The sequence below is a fragment of the Herpailurus yagouaroundi genome, unplaced genomic scaffold (genome assembly GCF_014898765.1).
Source record: "Herpailurus yagouaroundi ecotype Mexico unplaced genomic scaffold, PumYag 141, whole genome shotgun sequence".
NCBI lineage: Eukaryota > Metazoa > Chordata > Mammalia > Carnivora > Felidae > Herpailurus > Herpailurus yagouaroundi.
Window position 1 is genome coordinate 54,715,584 of NW_024412396.1, and position 17,425 is coordinate 54,733,008.

The 17,425-nt window shown below is 39.7% G+C and overlaps 1 protein-coding gene across 5 annotated transcripts in view; it reads left to right on the forward strand.

Annotated features, from left to right (window-relative positions):
- TSHR (thyroid stimulating hormone receptor) overlaps positions 1-17,425 on the forward strand; it is a 159,506-nt gene that overhangs the window by 131,714 nt on the left and 10,367 nt on the right. For all 5 annotated transcript variants that reach the window (XM_040477915.1, XM_040477913.1, XM_040477914.1 and 2 more), the window contains one exon: positions 1,187-1,264. In XM_040477915.1, coding sequence (XP_040333849.1) covers positions 1,187-1,264 — 78 coding nt within the window. The remainder of the gene's footprint in view (positions 1-1,186; positions 1,265-17,425) is intronic.

Consider the following 17,425-nt stretch of genomic DNA (forward strand, 5'->3'; position numbering starts at 1 on the left):
ATGGGAATATTGACCAATATTGAGAAAATTTAAATCAGTTGGCACTGAAGTGGATTGAAAACTACAGTCACCACTGATCAGGTACAGGCATACCTCATTTTACCACGCTTTCCTTTATTGTGAGTCACAGATATTGCATTTTACAAATTGAAGGTTTGAATCAACCCTGCATCAAGCAAACTCTACTGGTGCCATTTTTCAACAGCATTTGCTCATTTTGTGTCTGTCACATTTTGGTAATTATCACAATATTTCAAACTTGTTTATTGTTATTATATTTAAATTGCTGCAATCTCATGATAAAATTTGAATGGATGAGGAGTTGCTCCTTATGGATGAGGAAAAAAGTGGTTTCTTGAGTTGGAATCCACACCTGGAGAAGATGCTGTGAAGATTGTTCAAATGATAACTCAAGGATTTAGATTATGACATAAATTTAGTTGAGGCAGGGTTTGAGAAGATTGACCCCAACTTTGAAAGACGTTCTGTGGGTAAAATGCTATCACACAGCATCACATGCTACAGAGAAATAATTCTTGAAGAGAAGAGTCAATCAATGCAGCAAACTTCACTGTTGTCCTAAGAAATTGCCACATTCACTCTGACCTTCAGCAGCCACCACCCCGATCAGTCAACAGCCATCATCATCAAGGCAAGTCCCTCCGCCAACAAAGAGATTACGACTTGCTTAAGTTCAGGTGACTGTTAGCATTTTTTAGCAACAAAGTGTTCAATTAAGATATGTACATTGGGTTTTTAGACATGATGCTATTGTACAATTAAAAGTCTGCAATATGGTCTAAACACAACTTTTATATGCAATGGGAAACCAAAAAATTCACTTGACTCACTTTATTGTGGTGGTCTGGAACCAAATCTGCAGCATCTCTGAGGTATGCCTGTAAATAGGGAATGAGACAATTTTTATAAAATCTAGATATGCAAACTGGATCCTGAACATGCTCACTTTCAAAGACTTCTGCCGTAATTAATATGTATAAACCTTGCACCACTAAAACCTAGAATGTTTTGAGTGCTTAAGCCAGAAGAAGGTAAGGTGTTTTCCAAATTCTTAGAAACCAGTTAATAGCTAGGGAAACCATGCTCACATTTTATTTTGGAATTTGCGTCAATTCGCTTAACCTCACCTAATTCATTCTCTCTCTCTCTCTTTCTCTCTCTCTAGTTACCTGAACAAGAATAAGTACTTGACAGCTATTGACCAAGATGCATTTGGAGGAGTATACAGTGGACCAACCTTGCTGTGAGTAAGACATACAGAAGAATATGTCGGTCTTTATTTTATTTTATTGGGAATAAAGGACAGTCACTAAGAGAAGAGGCTGATGTTTACAGGTAGGCCATGTTGTCTTGGCTAAAGACATCCTCAGTAGTCTTCCACCCAGCTGTATAGGCTACTGCTTGGAAGAAAGTTCTTGTTCTTTGACACTCAGAAGCCCTCACACTCCACCGTACCATCCGGATGCCTCATTAGGAAGCCACCTTGGTTGGACATTCATGGAGGCCCCCAGTGCAAAAAAAAACCAGGCATCTTTGAGCAGGTGCTGTTTGCAAAATTCTGAGACACAAGGTCTACAAACAGGTGGCAGGCACTCTGTGCAGAGAAAAATGTGTGTGAATGTGCATTGCACAATGCTTGGCATGAAGAAGGAAGAGTATAAATTGTCTGACTCCTATCTGGTAAAATTTACAATCACTGGAAAAGATGAGACATAATTATTTTTAAAAACAGCAGTTTAGAATCTCACCATTGAACATCTGGTCCAGTCCTTGCCAAAGCAGAACACAGCACCCCAGGAGAAGGCACAAGGTAATCCATTAGAGGCAAGGATAAATATTAGAGGTTCTATTTATATTTAAGATTTTAAAAATAAGGTGGCACCTGGGTGGGTCAGTTCATTAAGGGTCTGACTTTGGCTTGGGTCATGATCTCACAGTTCATGGGTTCGAGCCCCACGTGAGGCTCTGCGCTGACAGCTCAGAGCCTGGAGCCTGCTTCAAATTGTGGGTCTCCTTCTCTCTCTGCCCCTCCCCGCTCACACTCTGTCTCTCTCTTTCTCTCTCAAAAATAAACATTAAGAAATGTTTTTAAATAAGGACAAATTAAGTTTTGGTACTATATACACAGATGACTGCAGCCCCTCAGGTGTCAGGTAGGAAATGGACGCATTCCCAGGGAACAGTGGGTGATCCACAGTCTTGAGTACTTAACATCGTCACTCTTTCACTTCTAACAATCGTACTTCCTTTTTAGATTGAATGCACCTAGTTAAGTGAATTTATGACCTTATTTTCTTTCTTTTTTAAATTAATGTTTTATTTTTATTTTTGAGAGAGAGAGAGAGAGAAAGAGCACGTGAGCAATGGAGGGGCAGGGAGAAGGGGACAGAAGATCTGAAGTAAGCTCTGTGCTGACAACAGAGAGCCCAACTGGGGGCTCAAACTCATGAGTGTGAGGCCATGACCTGAGCTGAAGTTGGACGCTCAATGGGCTGAGCCACCCAGGTGGCCATATGGCCTTATTTTCTTAACACATAGGTGCCATATGAGAGGGCAGAGTGACCCTAAAAATCTACTATACCACATGGGATTCATTGTTAACTGAGGGCAAAGTACTTAAAAGCATTACACATTTTTCTTTCTACAAAAAGTCAAGTGAAAAAAAAAATGTGCTGGCCTTTTGTGTGATTTTTTTTTTAACCTGGAAGATACTTTTAAAAGATGACTTTATAGGGACTCCAGGGTGGCTCAGTCCGTTGAGCCACCTCTTGATTTTGGCTCAAATCATGATCTCACAGTTTGTGGGATCGAGCCCTCTGTCGGGCTCTGATCTGACAGTGAGGAGCCTGCTTTGGATTCTCTCCTTCCTTCTCTCTCTCTGCCCTTCCCCCACTTGTTCTCTCTCCCTCTCCCTCTCTCTCTCTCTCTCTCTCTCAAAATAAAAAAATAAACATTAAAAAAAAGACAACTTTATAACTGCTCCTTCAAGGGGCACCTAGGTGGCTTAGTTGGTTAAGCATCCAACTTTGGCTCATGTCATGATCTCACAGTTCATGGGTTTGAGCTCCGAGTCGGGCTCTGTGCTGACAGCTCAAAGCCTGGAGCCTGCTTCAGATTTCTGTGTCTCCCTCTTTCTCTGCCCCTCCTCTGCTCATGCTCTGTCTCTCTCTTTCTCTCAAAAAAATAAAAACATTTTTTAAAAAATTTTAAAGAATTATAACTGCTCCTTCAGGATAAAGGTGATACTTCACTAATTAATGTTGTTTCTCTGAAGAAATTTGTGCTTTGGAAATGACCTTTAGAAACAGGTATTTAAAAACATTTCCAAGTTATGTAATCTTCCTGATGAGAATGGTGAATATCACTTATGAAAATTATGTTTGTTAAAACCAGAAATTGAATTTTATCCTTTTTAAAAATATTTCAAATCAATAATTACAATGGTCTTAAAATCCACGTGTATAAAATATGAAAATGACACATGCATAGGTTAGTGTGCAAAAACAACTGATGGACATCCAAGAATATGAATTTCAATAAAAAACTTGTATTTAGTTCCTGAATTGGATTGAGAGTTGAGAATCTTAACTTAGTGAGTACAGCCATGCCTGCCTTAGTCCATGGGGAACCATCTATCTTTGTGAGGTGACTTTTTCACTGACAGCCACTTAAACCTAGACTGAAACAGATGCAGACCTCTGAATAGCTATATCAGAAAGGGTTAAACAGCAATTTTCAAAATTAGTGAAGTATATTTAATTACAGTGCTTTCACTTTAGTGAAATTTTTTTAAAAGGTTACTCGGGGCGCCTGGGTGGCGCAGTCGGTTAAGCGTCCGACTTCAGCCAGGTCACGATCTCGCGGTCCGTGAGTCCGAGCCCCGCGTCGGGCTCTGGGCTGATGGCTCAGAGCCTGGAGCCTGTTTCCGATTCTGTGTCTCCCTCTCTCTCTGCCCCTTCCCCGTTCATGCTCTGTCTCTCTCTGTCCCAAAAATAAATAAACGTTGAAAAAAAAATTTTAAAAGGTTACTCATTTATTTTCATCTTATCCTTTTAAAATGTATGTTTAGTGTGTTTTATAGTGTATATAACATGGTATTACAGTAATGTGTGCATGGAGATCATAAATGTACACAGGTTAAAGGCACATACTCAGTTTTTGCATGTGAATATGTGACCTTGGAAGAATTTAAAGACCAATGATGTAGACTACGACCACTCAAATCGGGGCCACTACAAGGTGAATGGCTAGCCCCAGAATGTACATCAAAATACAGCTTCTTTTATGGAGAAAATCTTCCCATAAAAGCAAAGTTGCCCCAACTGAACAGTGTGCTTCATGAAGTCATTGGCTTGCCTTACAGTACAAGCTTCTTACATTTGTCAAGGACTCATAAGAAACAGTTGGCCAGTGGGCACCAAGCTTTGAGTAGCACTAGTCTAGATGACAAGAGCCTCCAAATCTCCCTTTGCCTTCTATCTCGGTCCCTCTCAATTCCGTCTTCCCCAAGCCTGTGTGTGTTAAAATGCAAATCGGATGTTAACACTAATTCTGGTCTCCTGTACCCCTCAGGATAAAGACCTTGGTGTGGCACGCAAGGCTCCATTATAATCTTCAGCTTTGTCTCTCACACCACTATACACCCCTGACCAATGATCTGTCTGTATTAGCTCTCCTAATACTCCAACCTACTTACATGGCTATGTTAAACTCTTTCTTCGTTCTGCTTGGAAAACCCTACCACAACCTCATCTGTCTGATTAGCACCTACTACCATTTTATCTTTCAACCAAAAACCTCCTCCTCACTGAAGTCGTTCTTGACCCTTATTCTCCTTAGGGAAAGATAACCATTTCTTCTTCTGTACTCTAGCCCCTCTATGTATGCATCTCAAAGCAACAGTAGTATGTTTCTGTCTATCTCTCCAAGAGCTCTTGAGGGCAGGGTTATGCCTGTCTTGTTTCTACAGTTCTACTTCGTTTTACCATGCCTAAAACATAGTACTAGCTTTAAAAATGTTAGCAAAATTAATACGGTATACAATAAATACTTGAATCACACTTCTGTAAATGCTGTAGCCTTTAAATAGCAGTCACATTTTAAAGATATTTCAGTACTTTGTCCTTAAGGGAGAGTGTCCATTTATACTTCTAAGTGGTAAATTAATGTATCTATTTGTTTCTGTTGCTTAAAAGTTGTTTTGATAGTATTGGCAAGATTTTTTTTTTTTCAAGGCTCTCTGGCCAAGTTAAGAGCAGCTGTGCAAGTACTTGACAATGCAATTCCTGCTTCTGGACACAGGCCAGGTTGTGAAAAGTGAGCTAGATTAGGAGTGAGGCCTGGACTTGACTCCTGCTTTCATCACTAATTGTGAGACCCATGTCTCAGTGATCTTATTTGTCAAAGCAGAGTTACTAAAAGTAGTGAAGCTTAAGTAAGAAAATAAAGTAAAAGCACTTTGTATATGTCTCACGAATGTTAAGCATTGTGATTACCTTCGCTTCTTCCTGCCTCTTGATACTTCATTATTCTTACCTTTCTAAGTCTTTCTGTCACTCCTTCCTAATCTTTCTCACTAGCGATCACTGCCCCCAGTATTTCAGTCCCGAACTCTGGCTCTTTCTCCTCTCTGTCTCTCCTTTGGTTAAATCACTTGTTCTCAAATATTATGACAATATGAGAGAAATTTTCTAATTTCAGGTTTTTCAGAACTTAGCTCCGATTTAGTTATCTCACTTGCCTGAAATTTCTACTCCTTCCCTGTCATTCTGATCCATTTGCATCAGTTTGATTAAATTCTTCCTAATCAACCTCTGAAAATGTACAGTAAACATTTATTGATCATAGGCTAAGCTTCGTTAGGAGCTTTTGATAGGGGGGGTTCCTATTTTGACAGGTGGTCAGGGAAAGCCTCTTTGAGAAGGTAACAATTGGGAAAAAATATGAAAGTCATAAAGGAACAAGGCATGTGACTACCAGAAAGAAAAGCATTCTAGACAAAGTGCAAAGACCCCCGGGTAAGAACATTCCTGGCATGTTTGAGGAATAGCAAGGAGGCTGTTGTAGCTCAAGAAGAGTAAACTAAACAGGAAAAAGATAGAAGTTGTGGTCAAAAAGATAATGGGGTGGGGAGAGCAACTTGTGGATGGCCTTAAATGTCACTTTAAGGTCTTTTATTTGCTCCTAGATACAGAGGAAGCCATTGGAGTCTTTTGCCATGATCTGGCCTTTGTTTTAGTAGGGTCACATTGGCTGTTGTATTGAGAGTAGGGTGCCAAGTCTGGGAGCTGGGACACCACTTAGGAATGTATAAAAACAATGTGGGCATGAGGTGATAGCAGCTTGTAACAAGGTAGTAGCAGTGAGGGCATAAGAAACGGTCAGTTCAGACTATATTTTAAAGGTAAAGCCAATATGATGTGCTGATGGAATGTACATAGGGAATGAGCAAAAGAGAAGAATCAAAGACAACTGCAAGGGTTTTGGCGTGAGCAGCCAGACGAATGGGATCACTACTTCCTGCGAAAGGGAAGACTGTGGGAGGAGTTGGTATAGTGGTGAAGAACAGTCTGAGGTGTGTGTGACACATCCAAGCAGACTGTGATAGCTACAGATGGGAAAGTAACACAAGAGATCAGGGCTAGAGATGTATTTGAGATGCTTTGGAATGTAGGTGGTAATGGGAGATGTGATTATGGAGGAAATCTCAATAAATGGCTAGAATGGAGACTTCTGATAACCCTCCCCACCAAGAGAGCTCCAAGAGAAAGTTCTGGAAATAAAATAGATTGATACATTATCTGACAGGATTGGCTGTATGAACAACTATTTTGATAGATGTTTTAGAGAACTATAGAGCATGTGCAAGACTTAGCAAGAAGTCCATCCAAACAAGGTACATAAATAAGAGAGATGTTTCATAAAGATGTTTCATAAGGAAATAAAGCTACACAAGAAAGGAAATGAAATCAAAATATGCAGAGTTGTAATAACCAAAATACTAAATATAAGCTTAACCAAATATGTCCTAAAACTGTTTCAGGAGATTAGACGGGGTGTCAGGAGAATTTGTGTGTAGGGTGATAGAAGAGAGCTAAATCCTCATCTTCCCTAGCAGGAAGTCAGTGGGTGAATCAAAAGCCAATAAATCAAAATATATTTACAATTATGGGAAAAAAAATACCAGTTAAAAGTTAAAAGTAGTTGTTTTCAGGGCATCAGAAAGCAGACTGCAGGGAGGAATTGCACCAGAGCCTGTATAACTAAGCTTCCAGTGTAGTTTGCTTTTTAAAAATAGGTCCACACATTATTTTAATGAAAATTAGAATTTAATTTAAAAAGAAAACCATAAAGCACAGGAAAAGAGGACAATGGATATGGCAGCATTTGAAATGCCAGTAGCAGGAAAGTAAGAAATGAACAAAGAGTTCAATCTCACCCTTCAGATTTCAGGCAGTTGTCTTAAAGAGCATCTAGTAACTACTCATGAATGGCTTTGCAACATCACCATGTACCTCTTGTCTTGAACATTTGTCAAAATCTTTATCACTGTATTTCCCACAGATCTTCTCCCTATTAACCAGATTTTAAGATCCTAAGGAAATCGACAATGTCTTACACGTTCTGTAATTTCCCTGCTTCAAAAGACAAGACAGCAAGTATTCAATAAATATTTGATAAGTTGTAACTGAATACCAAATAGCCATGATTTGGGTGTGAGTTGGTGTTAAAGCCAACTTGGAAAACCTTAAACTCCAACTAAAGAGAAGAAAAATGGCTGGTATATATTTCTGCTTCATAAAGATATTTAAGAAAGAACACAGTCATTTCTAACAGTCAACAAAAACAGTAAATTTGCCCACTTAGTTTACCATCTTTTCTCAAGGTCATTTCTCAAAAAAGAATCTAATTCAAAACAGGTGCAACATCTAAAGTACGGCCTGTTCTCCACCCTTTCCTATTTTTTAAAGCCTTTTAATATAGTTTGGGAGTTCAATAACATTTATTACCTATTGTTTTTCTAATCAAGACATGCAATCTCATTTTCTATTTTTATGCTTTTCATTTTTGATTATCTTGTTTTCTTTTAATCTTATTTTGAAAGAGAAGCTCTCGGTGTTTATAATCCCAAAGGAAAGAATGCACTGAAATGCAATGCCTTCCATAATAACCAGAGTTCTCTAAGGTCTAAATTATGTAACTTACGTTAATAAGCATTTAACCTACCACTGAAAATGACGGGGCGCCTGGGTGGCGCAGTCGGTTAAGCGTCCGACTTCAGCCAGGTCACGATCTCGCGGTCCGTGAGTTCGAGCCCCGCGTCAGGCTCTGGCCTGATGGCTCAGAGCCTGGAGCCTGTTTCCGATTCTGTGTCTCCCTCTCTCTCTGCCCCTCCCCCGTTCATGCTCTGTCTCTCTCTGTCCCAAAAATAAATAAACGTTGAAAAAAAAAATTAAAAAAAAAAAAAAAAAGAAAATGATTATAATAGTCCCAGTCACTATTATAAGTATCTCCTAAGAAGAGAACAGCTCTGTAACAATATCCTTGAGTCTGTGTAACATGCCTCAACAAAAATAAACTATTGTTGCTATTAGCTGATCAAATGAATTATTTAAAAATCTAAAGATCAAGGCACTGCCATCTGGGTTTACAGAAGAATAAGCACCTTATGTTCTTATCTTTTACTCAATGATCTTCACAAAATCATACTATTAGATGGCTGAAAAATTGTGGCACAGTTCTTTTGGGCATATCTGAAGTCCACTGGTGTGTTGAATGCATAATTTTCTAGGTATGAGCCTGGACAAATTTATTTTTTTATTGAGATATAATTTCCATACAATAACATGCAGTTTTCAAGTATACAATTTGATAAGTTTGGGCAAAATTTTGTTATCCTATCTTAGTCAAGGCTTCAAACATTTTCATCAACCAGAAAATTCCCTCATGCTCCACCTTCCGTATACAACCACATATCTATGTATTTTTCTAATGTAAAAGACTAGGAGTAAAATTGTTAGGTCACAGGACAGATTACATTTAACTTCATGGGAAATAATGCCTACCAAAAATCCCATTTTCTACTCAAACCAGAGAGGTATGAAAGTTTGATATTTGCTTACTCATTATATTGTCAGTCTTTTTGATTTAGCCATTCTAGTTGCTATAAAGTGGTTTCTCATTATGGTTTACTCTGTTTTCCCTGATTATTAATGATGTTGAGTACCTTTTCATGTACCTCATAACCATTTGTATATTTTCTTTTGCCAGGTGTCTGCTCAAATATCTTACCTTATTTGATTAGATTGTCTTTTTGTTGTTGAGTTGCAATCCTGAGTACATTTTAGTCCTAAATGAAATCAGCTTTAGTCCTGACCCCCCAGGCCATCACCATGCATAGTTGAACCTCTCCTTTTCTCTTTCCTTTCTAAGGAGAAATAGCTAATCTGAAGCAAACTTGTAGGAGTGCCTGGGTGACTCAGTTGGTTAAGCGTCCAACTGTGGCTTAGGTCACGATCTCCCGGTTCATGGGTTCAAGCCCTGCGTCAGCACAGCCCTCTGTGCTGACACATCAGTGCCTGAAGCCTGTTGCGGATTCTGTGTCTCCCTCTCTCTGTGCCCCTCCCCTGTTCATGCTCTGTCTCTCAAAAATAAATACACATTAAAAAAATTTTTTTAAGAAAATGAAGCAAACTTGTGCAAGGTGTTCATTTACTCACTTATTCTACATTTTCCTGAGCACCTACTGAACTCCATGAATGTTATAAGCATAAGACATAACTTCTGCTTTTAAAGAGGTGACAGCCAAATTTAGGAGAAATGTGAGTAAATAACTGTAAGTTTGATGTCAAAAGAGCCATGACAGATATTTAGAGAATCAAGATACCATTTCTAGGTAGGGTGACCAGCAAAGGCCTCATTAAAGAAGATGGTATTTGATGGGCTTCAGATAAGGGGTAGAATTGCAACAGACAGAGATGGAGAAAGAACAAAGGCAATTCTACGGAAAAACATAGGATGTGTTCAAAGAATAGTAACAATAACAGCAACAAAACATAATTTGGGGCAAAGGATAGTGTTGGAAAAGTGTATTGTGTTGAAATCATGTTGTGAGGAACATGACCTGACTCAGCAGGTCAAGGATGGCCCACTGAAGAATTACTATGGAAATATTAGTAATAGTTATATAACCCATTACAGTTTGTGGCCCTTTTCAACTCACCCCCATGCCTTCTTCCTTTCACCCTCACCCACCCTTGGCCCTGACACTATTAGTCTTGGATACCGCTGTCCCAACAACTGTGCTGTGACTGCTCATCTATATCTCCTGGCTATTTGGCAGGCACTGGACCTCCAAAGAGAGGGACAAGATCAAATCCAAAGACCTAATCAGCCTGGCACTCCTTGTCTTCCTTTCTGTGTTTGTCAAACAGAGCCTTTGGGGCAGCTCTCTTGGACAGGAAGGGAACCTCCTAGGGGTGGAAAACCAGAGGAGGTTTGTCTGCTAGGCTGCTCTGCTCACTGGAGTGATAAATGAGTTGCAAAGGTAAACATACTCTTACAGTTTCTGGCTCGGGCATCAAGCCATCAAGCCAGCAGACCTTTGCCAAGGGATCCAAGTTGTTGGGGAAGCAACCGAAGTGGGTCATCCCTCCTAAGACACACACCTGTGTCTCCAGAGGCAAGGAGATGGCTTGCGACCATTTTGTTCAGTCCTTGAGAGCTACAAGGAAGGTCACAGAAGAATTTGAAGAGAAAGAGTAGATAGAAACCTTTCCATAATTGTGTGCATGCTGGCTTCTTGAAGTAGGATGGCCTACTTCAGTCCTCGGAATCTTCAGACTGGAAGACTCGTGTCAACAATTCACGAGAGTTGGATAACAAAAAAATCCAAATTTATTGATCAGTAGCATCTCTTACTACCATAGCCACTGATATGAGAAAACAGAGCTAATACTTTAAGTCACAGCAATCTATCATGGTAGGGTTACTTTTTATACCTAATGAGAAAACATTGCAGAGAATTCCTAAACTAGGGGGCTGACTCTTGGTGGGAGAGAGGTGATGGAGTTATTACAAAGGTCCTCAAAATCATATGAACCTTTGCATTTCTTCAACTGACTAAAATTTCAACTACTATAATCCTCAAAAGTTTTTTTACTTTAACTGAAAGAGAAGTTCTCCAAAGCACCAAGAGCCAGTGTCCTGGAGCAATGGCCTCAAATGATCATGCGTTTTCCACCAGGGGATTCAGTCTGAATAAATGTTCTCATATCTATGCCAATATGGACAGTAAACTGGGATGACCTTTCATCTATAAAAATGAATAATTCACAAACCCATTAACTGTTTCTTGTAACATGGTTTTGCTAAAATTAGTTCTTTAAGTAAGGGCTTTTTACTTTGGTCAAAACTGATAGAACATAAAAGAATATTTGCTGAGTCTGAATTCTAGGAAAACAATGCTTACAAAATGTTCTAAAACATATAAATTCTGAACAGTTTTATTAACTAATCACTGCTCTTTAGTCAGGAGTCCTCAACCGTAACGAAGTCAGAGCACATCTTCTTTGCAATTTTAAGTATAAACAATCTACCTTTAAGTAAGCGCCTACTAGGCTGTCTGCTAAATATTTTGTATAAATTATTTTATTTCATCCTATCAATCCCAGAGGATTCTGACCCCTCCAACACTACTCCTCTCAGAGTTTTTGGTGATTTCCCCACATAAAGTTTCAATCAGTCATGGGGTGAAAAAAAGATTGCATAGAGCCAAATAGATGAGGCAAAAATCATTATTCTATAGCACGTTTTACTCATGATTTTACAATTAACTAGAAGATGCTGACAACAGACTTAGTGATAGGAGGGGAAAATTAACCTAGGATTAAAATTTTCAACAAATAACCCACAAACATAAGCACATGAAACAGTTTTTGGTGTGCACAATTAGGCACTCAGTTCTTCCCAAGTAAGTATAGATGAATGCTAAATTCTTTGACTCTTCTGAGATTTTTACTCTTGCGACAGGAAATAAGGTAGTTAAGGATTATCATTCTGACACACTATTTCTGCCAAGTCACTGAAATCCATTTTGTTAATTATGTTCTGTTTCTGAGTCTAAAGGAAATAAACACCTTAAAAGAAAGTGGACTTTTCACGTCTCACCAGTAGCATTGAGGTCCTTTAGCCACTGTGGTGATGGTCATTTCGTATGTGTTTTGGGGAGGAGAGGGAGAGGATTCAACACTAAGGACAAGGATAGGTTTTTATTTCAGTATCTGAATATTGGCAATAAATTGCCATCATTTCCTCTTGTCATTGTGTGGTGGAGAGCTGACCATACTGACTTACAGTATATGGGTAGTTTGTCTTTGAAGAATCCATTATGCTTATATGGTAAGTTCCATGGGATTTCATAGGTCACAGAAGCAAAAGGCTTAAAAGAAATATAATTATACAAACTTGAGAGATAGAGGAAAGGTTAACAGTGATTTCTGAGTTACAAAGCAATTATATTTTTGAGCTTCAGCTGTGTTCTCTGTTCTTTACAGATAGTATATCACCTTTACCCTTTTTAACTATTCAGTAGCAGGTGTTATCATCCCCATTTAACAAAGAGAAACTGAGGTGCAGAGATAATAGGTAAGTCCCCAAGGTCATCTGGCCATAAGCAATGGTGCTAGAATGCAAACCAGCACTAACTAACCCAGAAACACCGTCTCTTCCTAGGGGCACAAAGAGGCACAAAGTGAGCCCCTTTCACATATGATTGTTCTTGCACCTGTTGTAATTCTCCAACTTTCCTAGATCATTTTCTTCAATTTCTGCTTAAAATGCTCCAGTTCTTACAAATAGCAAAGACTTTGCTGAAACAGCTCCCTATCCATGATCTGTTCTCTGATTCCATCTCCTACTTCTTTCCTACTCAACTCTCCACACCAGCCACACTGAACACATCCCCCTCCAACATGTTGCCACCTAGGGGTTGTGCACTAACTGTCTTCTCTACATAGATGGCTTTTCCCCCAGGTATCCATGGGACTTGCTCCTTCGCCTCCTTCAATTTTTGCTTAAATGTAACCTTCTCATCGAGGTCTTCCCTGAACACCCTATTTAAATTTGCAAGCTGCACACATTGCACTTCCTTCCTGTATGTTTCTCCTGCATGCTTATCACTATCACCATCTGGATGTCTAATAGGCATCTCAAACTCAACCTGTCCAAAACTGAACCCGTGATCTTTCCCTCCATACCTGCCTCACTTCCCCATTTCAGGAAATGGAAAGTCTATTTTTTAGTTGCAGACCATAAATCTCAGAATCATTCTTTTTTTAACCTTTTGTTTAAATTTTCTTTAATGTTTATTTATTTTTGAGAGCGACAGAGATAGAGCATGAGTGGGGATGGGCAGACAGAGAGAGGGAGACACAGAATCTGAAGCAGGCTCCAGGCTCCGAGTGCCTGGATGTAAGAGCCTGAGCTAAGGCTCAAACTCATGAACCACAAGATCATGACCTGAACCTAAGTCAGATGCTTAGCCCACTGAGCCACCCAGGCACCCCTCTCAGAGTCATTCTTGACTCCCCTCTTTTCCCACCCATATCCAATGCATGAGAAAGTTCCATTGGCTCTACCTTTTCAATCTATAGAAACTCCAACCATTCTCAGCAGTTCCAGTGCTACCACTCTGGTCCAAGGCACCTTCCTTGGACCTTGGTCTTCTTGTTTCTACCCTTTGCTCTCTTTGGTTTACTTTCAAAGCAGTATCCAGATTGGTCCTTTGAAATCCTTGGTCAGATTACACCATTCCTCTGAAGACTTCTGATCTCACTCTGATAAAAGACAAAGTCCTTCTGATGGCCTACAGCCTTGTAGGAATATGATCTAGCTCCCCGTTACCTCTCTGATTTCACCCACATTTTCGACTCCCCCACTGTCTCAGCTCCAGCCACACTGGCCTCCTTGCTTCCTCAAACATAGCAGCGCCTATGACACTATCTGGTCTCCCAGCCTGCACTGTTCTTGCCTCAGGCATCAACATGTTTCTCTCTCTCCCTCACCTCCATTGGACCTCTGCTCAACTATCTCCTCCATGAGGCCTTCCCTGACACCCTCCCCAATTGTGACCCCATTCTTAAGCTCTTCCTTTCCTCTTCCCTGTCTTCCTCTTTCCCATAGTACTTATTATTATTATTATTATCAAATATACGATTTTTTTTTTAATGCTTATTTATTTTTTTGAGAGAAAGAGAGAGACAGAGCATGAGCAGGGGAGGGGCAGAGAGAGAGGGAGACACAGAATCTGAAGCAGGTTCCAGGCTCTGAGCTGCCAGCACAGAGCCTGAGGCAGGGCTCAAACTCACAAGCCATGAGATCATGACCTGAGCTGAAGTCAGATGCTCAACCAACTGAGCCACCCAGGTGCCCCAAATATACTCTGTGTTTTACTTATTTTTTTTTTATTGTCCCTCTCTCTCCACTAGAATATAAGCATGAGAGGAACAAGAATTTCTTCCCATTTACTTCACTGCTAGAGACCTAGCTGCTTGTATCATAGATCAATACATAAAAAGCAATCAATAAATATTTGTTGAATAAATGCATATCATGTTTTAAAATGCTCATAATCAATCAGGCTCACTCTTGAACATATAGCTTTTAAGCCCTTAAGCTTTTAAGCCCTTTCTGAGTCAGTATTAATAAATTAAACTGCCTTTTAAATGGTAAATTAATCTTCTTTCTGTTTTAGATGCATTTCATCTACCAATTTGCAGATGTGACTATACATTTTTAATGGGTCAGCTTCCACCTATTGACCTTTAGGAAAAGCCCACATTTATTACAAGCAAACATTAAAGAGACTTGAAATTGCTGCTGAAACACTGGCAGGCTAATTAGTGCTTATTTAATTTACAACTGGGGGCGCCTGGATGGCTCAGTCGGTTAAACATCCGACTTCGTTTCAAGTCGTGATCTCACGGTTGGTGGGTTGGAGCCCCATGTCAGCTGTGCTGACAGCTTGGAGCCTGGAGCCTGCTTTGGATTCTGTGTCTCCTTCTCTCTCTGCCCCTCCCCAGCTGGCACTCTGTCTCTCTCTCAAAATTAAATAAACACTAAAAAAATTTTTCATTTACAATTGAATTCATCAAAGGTTCATCTTAAGTAACAATGACAATGCATATCACAAAAATGGAAATTATTTCCATGTTTGGGGATGTTAGAATACATAATTGCTTGAGGAGAAATTTGTTCTTCTGATGACACCGAATATCAATTGGGTCTTTTTTTTTTCCTGGCATCATTAAAATTCCATGATATTCTTGCCCTGTATATAACCCTGCAGGTCTCACTCTTTCCAAATTCATGTCCTGTTACTTTCATTAGACACATAACTTGAGGTGGTTCCCATGACCTAGACAATTAGATTTCCTACTGTCTGCCAGGCTTAGCTCCGCTGCATTGTTTTGTGAGTAAATACTTGCTAGAGACAAATTCTCAGGAAGCTTGGTACCCAACACTTAATGAGCTCTTTGTGGAAAGTGCCAAAGTCACTAAGAGAGAGGGCAGCCCTCCAGCCTGTAGGTCTCCATCCATTTGGCTACACTCACAAATCATTTTGGGCCCCTTTAGTGCTGATAGCTGCTCTCCATATTCTCTCACTCCAAAACAAAATGTTTAAATCTTGCTACGTTTTGCAAGTTTTATTTTAGGAAAGAAGGTACACTGTTAGTAAATCCTGGATTCAAAGTGGTCAAATAAAAAATTAGGTGAATGAGGAAAGATACAGCTTCAAATAACTTAAAATGATCCCTGCCTTGTTGAGTTTGGGGATTTTGCCAGACTGAGGCTCGTTCTCTCCATCAACACCAGAGATGGGAATCTGCCTAGTTGTCTAGTTGTCTGGCTGACTCAACACTCAACAAGTATCTGTTCTAAGCTCTTGCACAGATCTACGTATTAAATGGAGTAATGACTAAGAGTTAAGGTGATAAATTCAACCTAAGCTTTTATTTCCTCTCCCTCTTGAGAGGCCCCTAAAATGACGGGAATGGCATTTTGATATACATAAATCCACAAGGACGGAGAGGACAGATGAGAGTGCGTGGGTGGTCTGGTGAGCTACAGAATTCTGAATGAGAAAAGGCAGAAGAGAAGGAGACAAACATGAGTACTCAGAGGAAGCACACCTGAGGAGACAGCTGCCTTGCCTTGCAGAACCTCTGAAGGGTGTGGGATTTGGAGGTGATGGGGGTGGCAAGTGGCAGAGTGAAACGTGGGGCTATAAACAGAAGGATTTATTGAGGGTCTGCATCTGAAAATGTTAGCCCACCGCCCTATTCATGTAAAATGCCAGCAGCCAAGAGTACCTTCCCTCTAGGCTAGAAATGTGAAGTCTCTTTTCTGAAGAAGTTGACAAATTGTAAAACAAACAAACAAAAAGCCTCCATATTCTGGCATTTTTAGGATACACCAGCATATAGGCCACACAATTGTCCTAAAGCAGACTCTCGCCAGTGGATAAGCTCCCAATTAGATTTTCAGTGCCTTGTTTTTAAGCATGAGCATGCAACCTAGGATCACCGGCCAAAGAACGTTTGTGACTTGAAAGATCAAAACCAAGATAAACAAGTGGGGTGGAAATAAGCCTGGAGGAGCCAAACACATTGAAGAGAACAGGAGAGAACTTTCAACAAAGCAACCATTAGTGACCTGAGATAAATCTGAGAAGACATGTCTCATTGCAAGGTGACAATATTGATAATAGATATTTATTGAGAACACACTGCCAGCTATTGTTCAACAAACCCGACATAAAGAAACTAAGGCACAAAAAGGTTAAGTGACTGGTAGTAAGTATAGAAGCCAGGATTCAAATCCAGATAGTCTGAATTTAAAAGCCATTCTTCTAAACATTCTAAACATAGTGTGCTTCCTCAAATACGCTATAAAAAAGGAAAACATGAAAGCTCTTCTTAAAATGTATCTTTGTATTTGACAAATATGTAGTCACAACTTTCTGTCTTTCAAGCACCAGTCTAAGTGCCAAAAATACAGCAATGAACAGAATAGGCAGAGTCCCAGCTTTCATCAAACTAAAACTAAAAATTCAAAGCCAGGCACAGGAAGACAAATCCTGCATGATCTCATGTATATGTGGAATCTAAAAAATTGAACTTATAGTAAAAGAGTAGATTGGTGGTTGCCAGGGATTGAAGGATGGGGAAATAGGGAGATATTGGTCAAAGGGTACAAAGTTTCAGTTATGCAGGATGTATTAAGGTCTGAGGACCTGATGTACACCAGAGTGACTACAGTTGATAATACCATTTTGTATACTTGAAATTTACTAAGAGAGTAGATCTTAAATGTTCTCCCCATTAAAAAAAAAAACTGTGTGAGG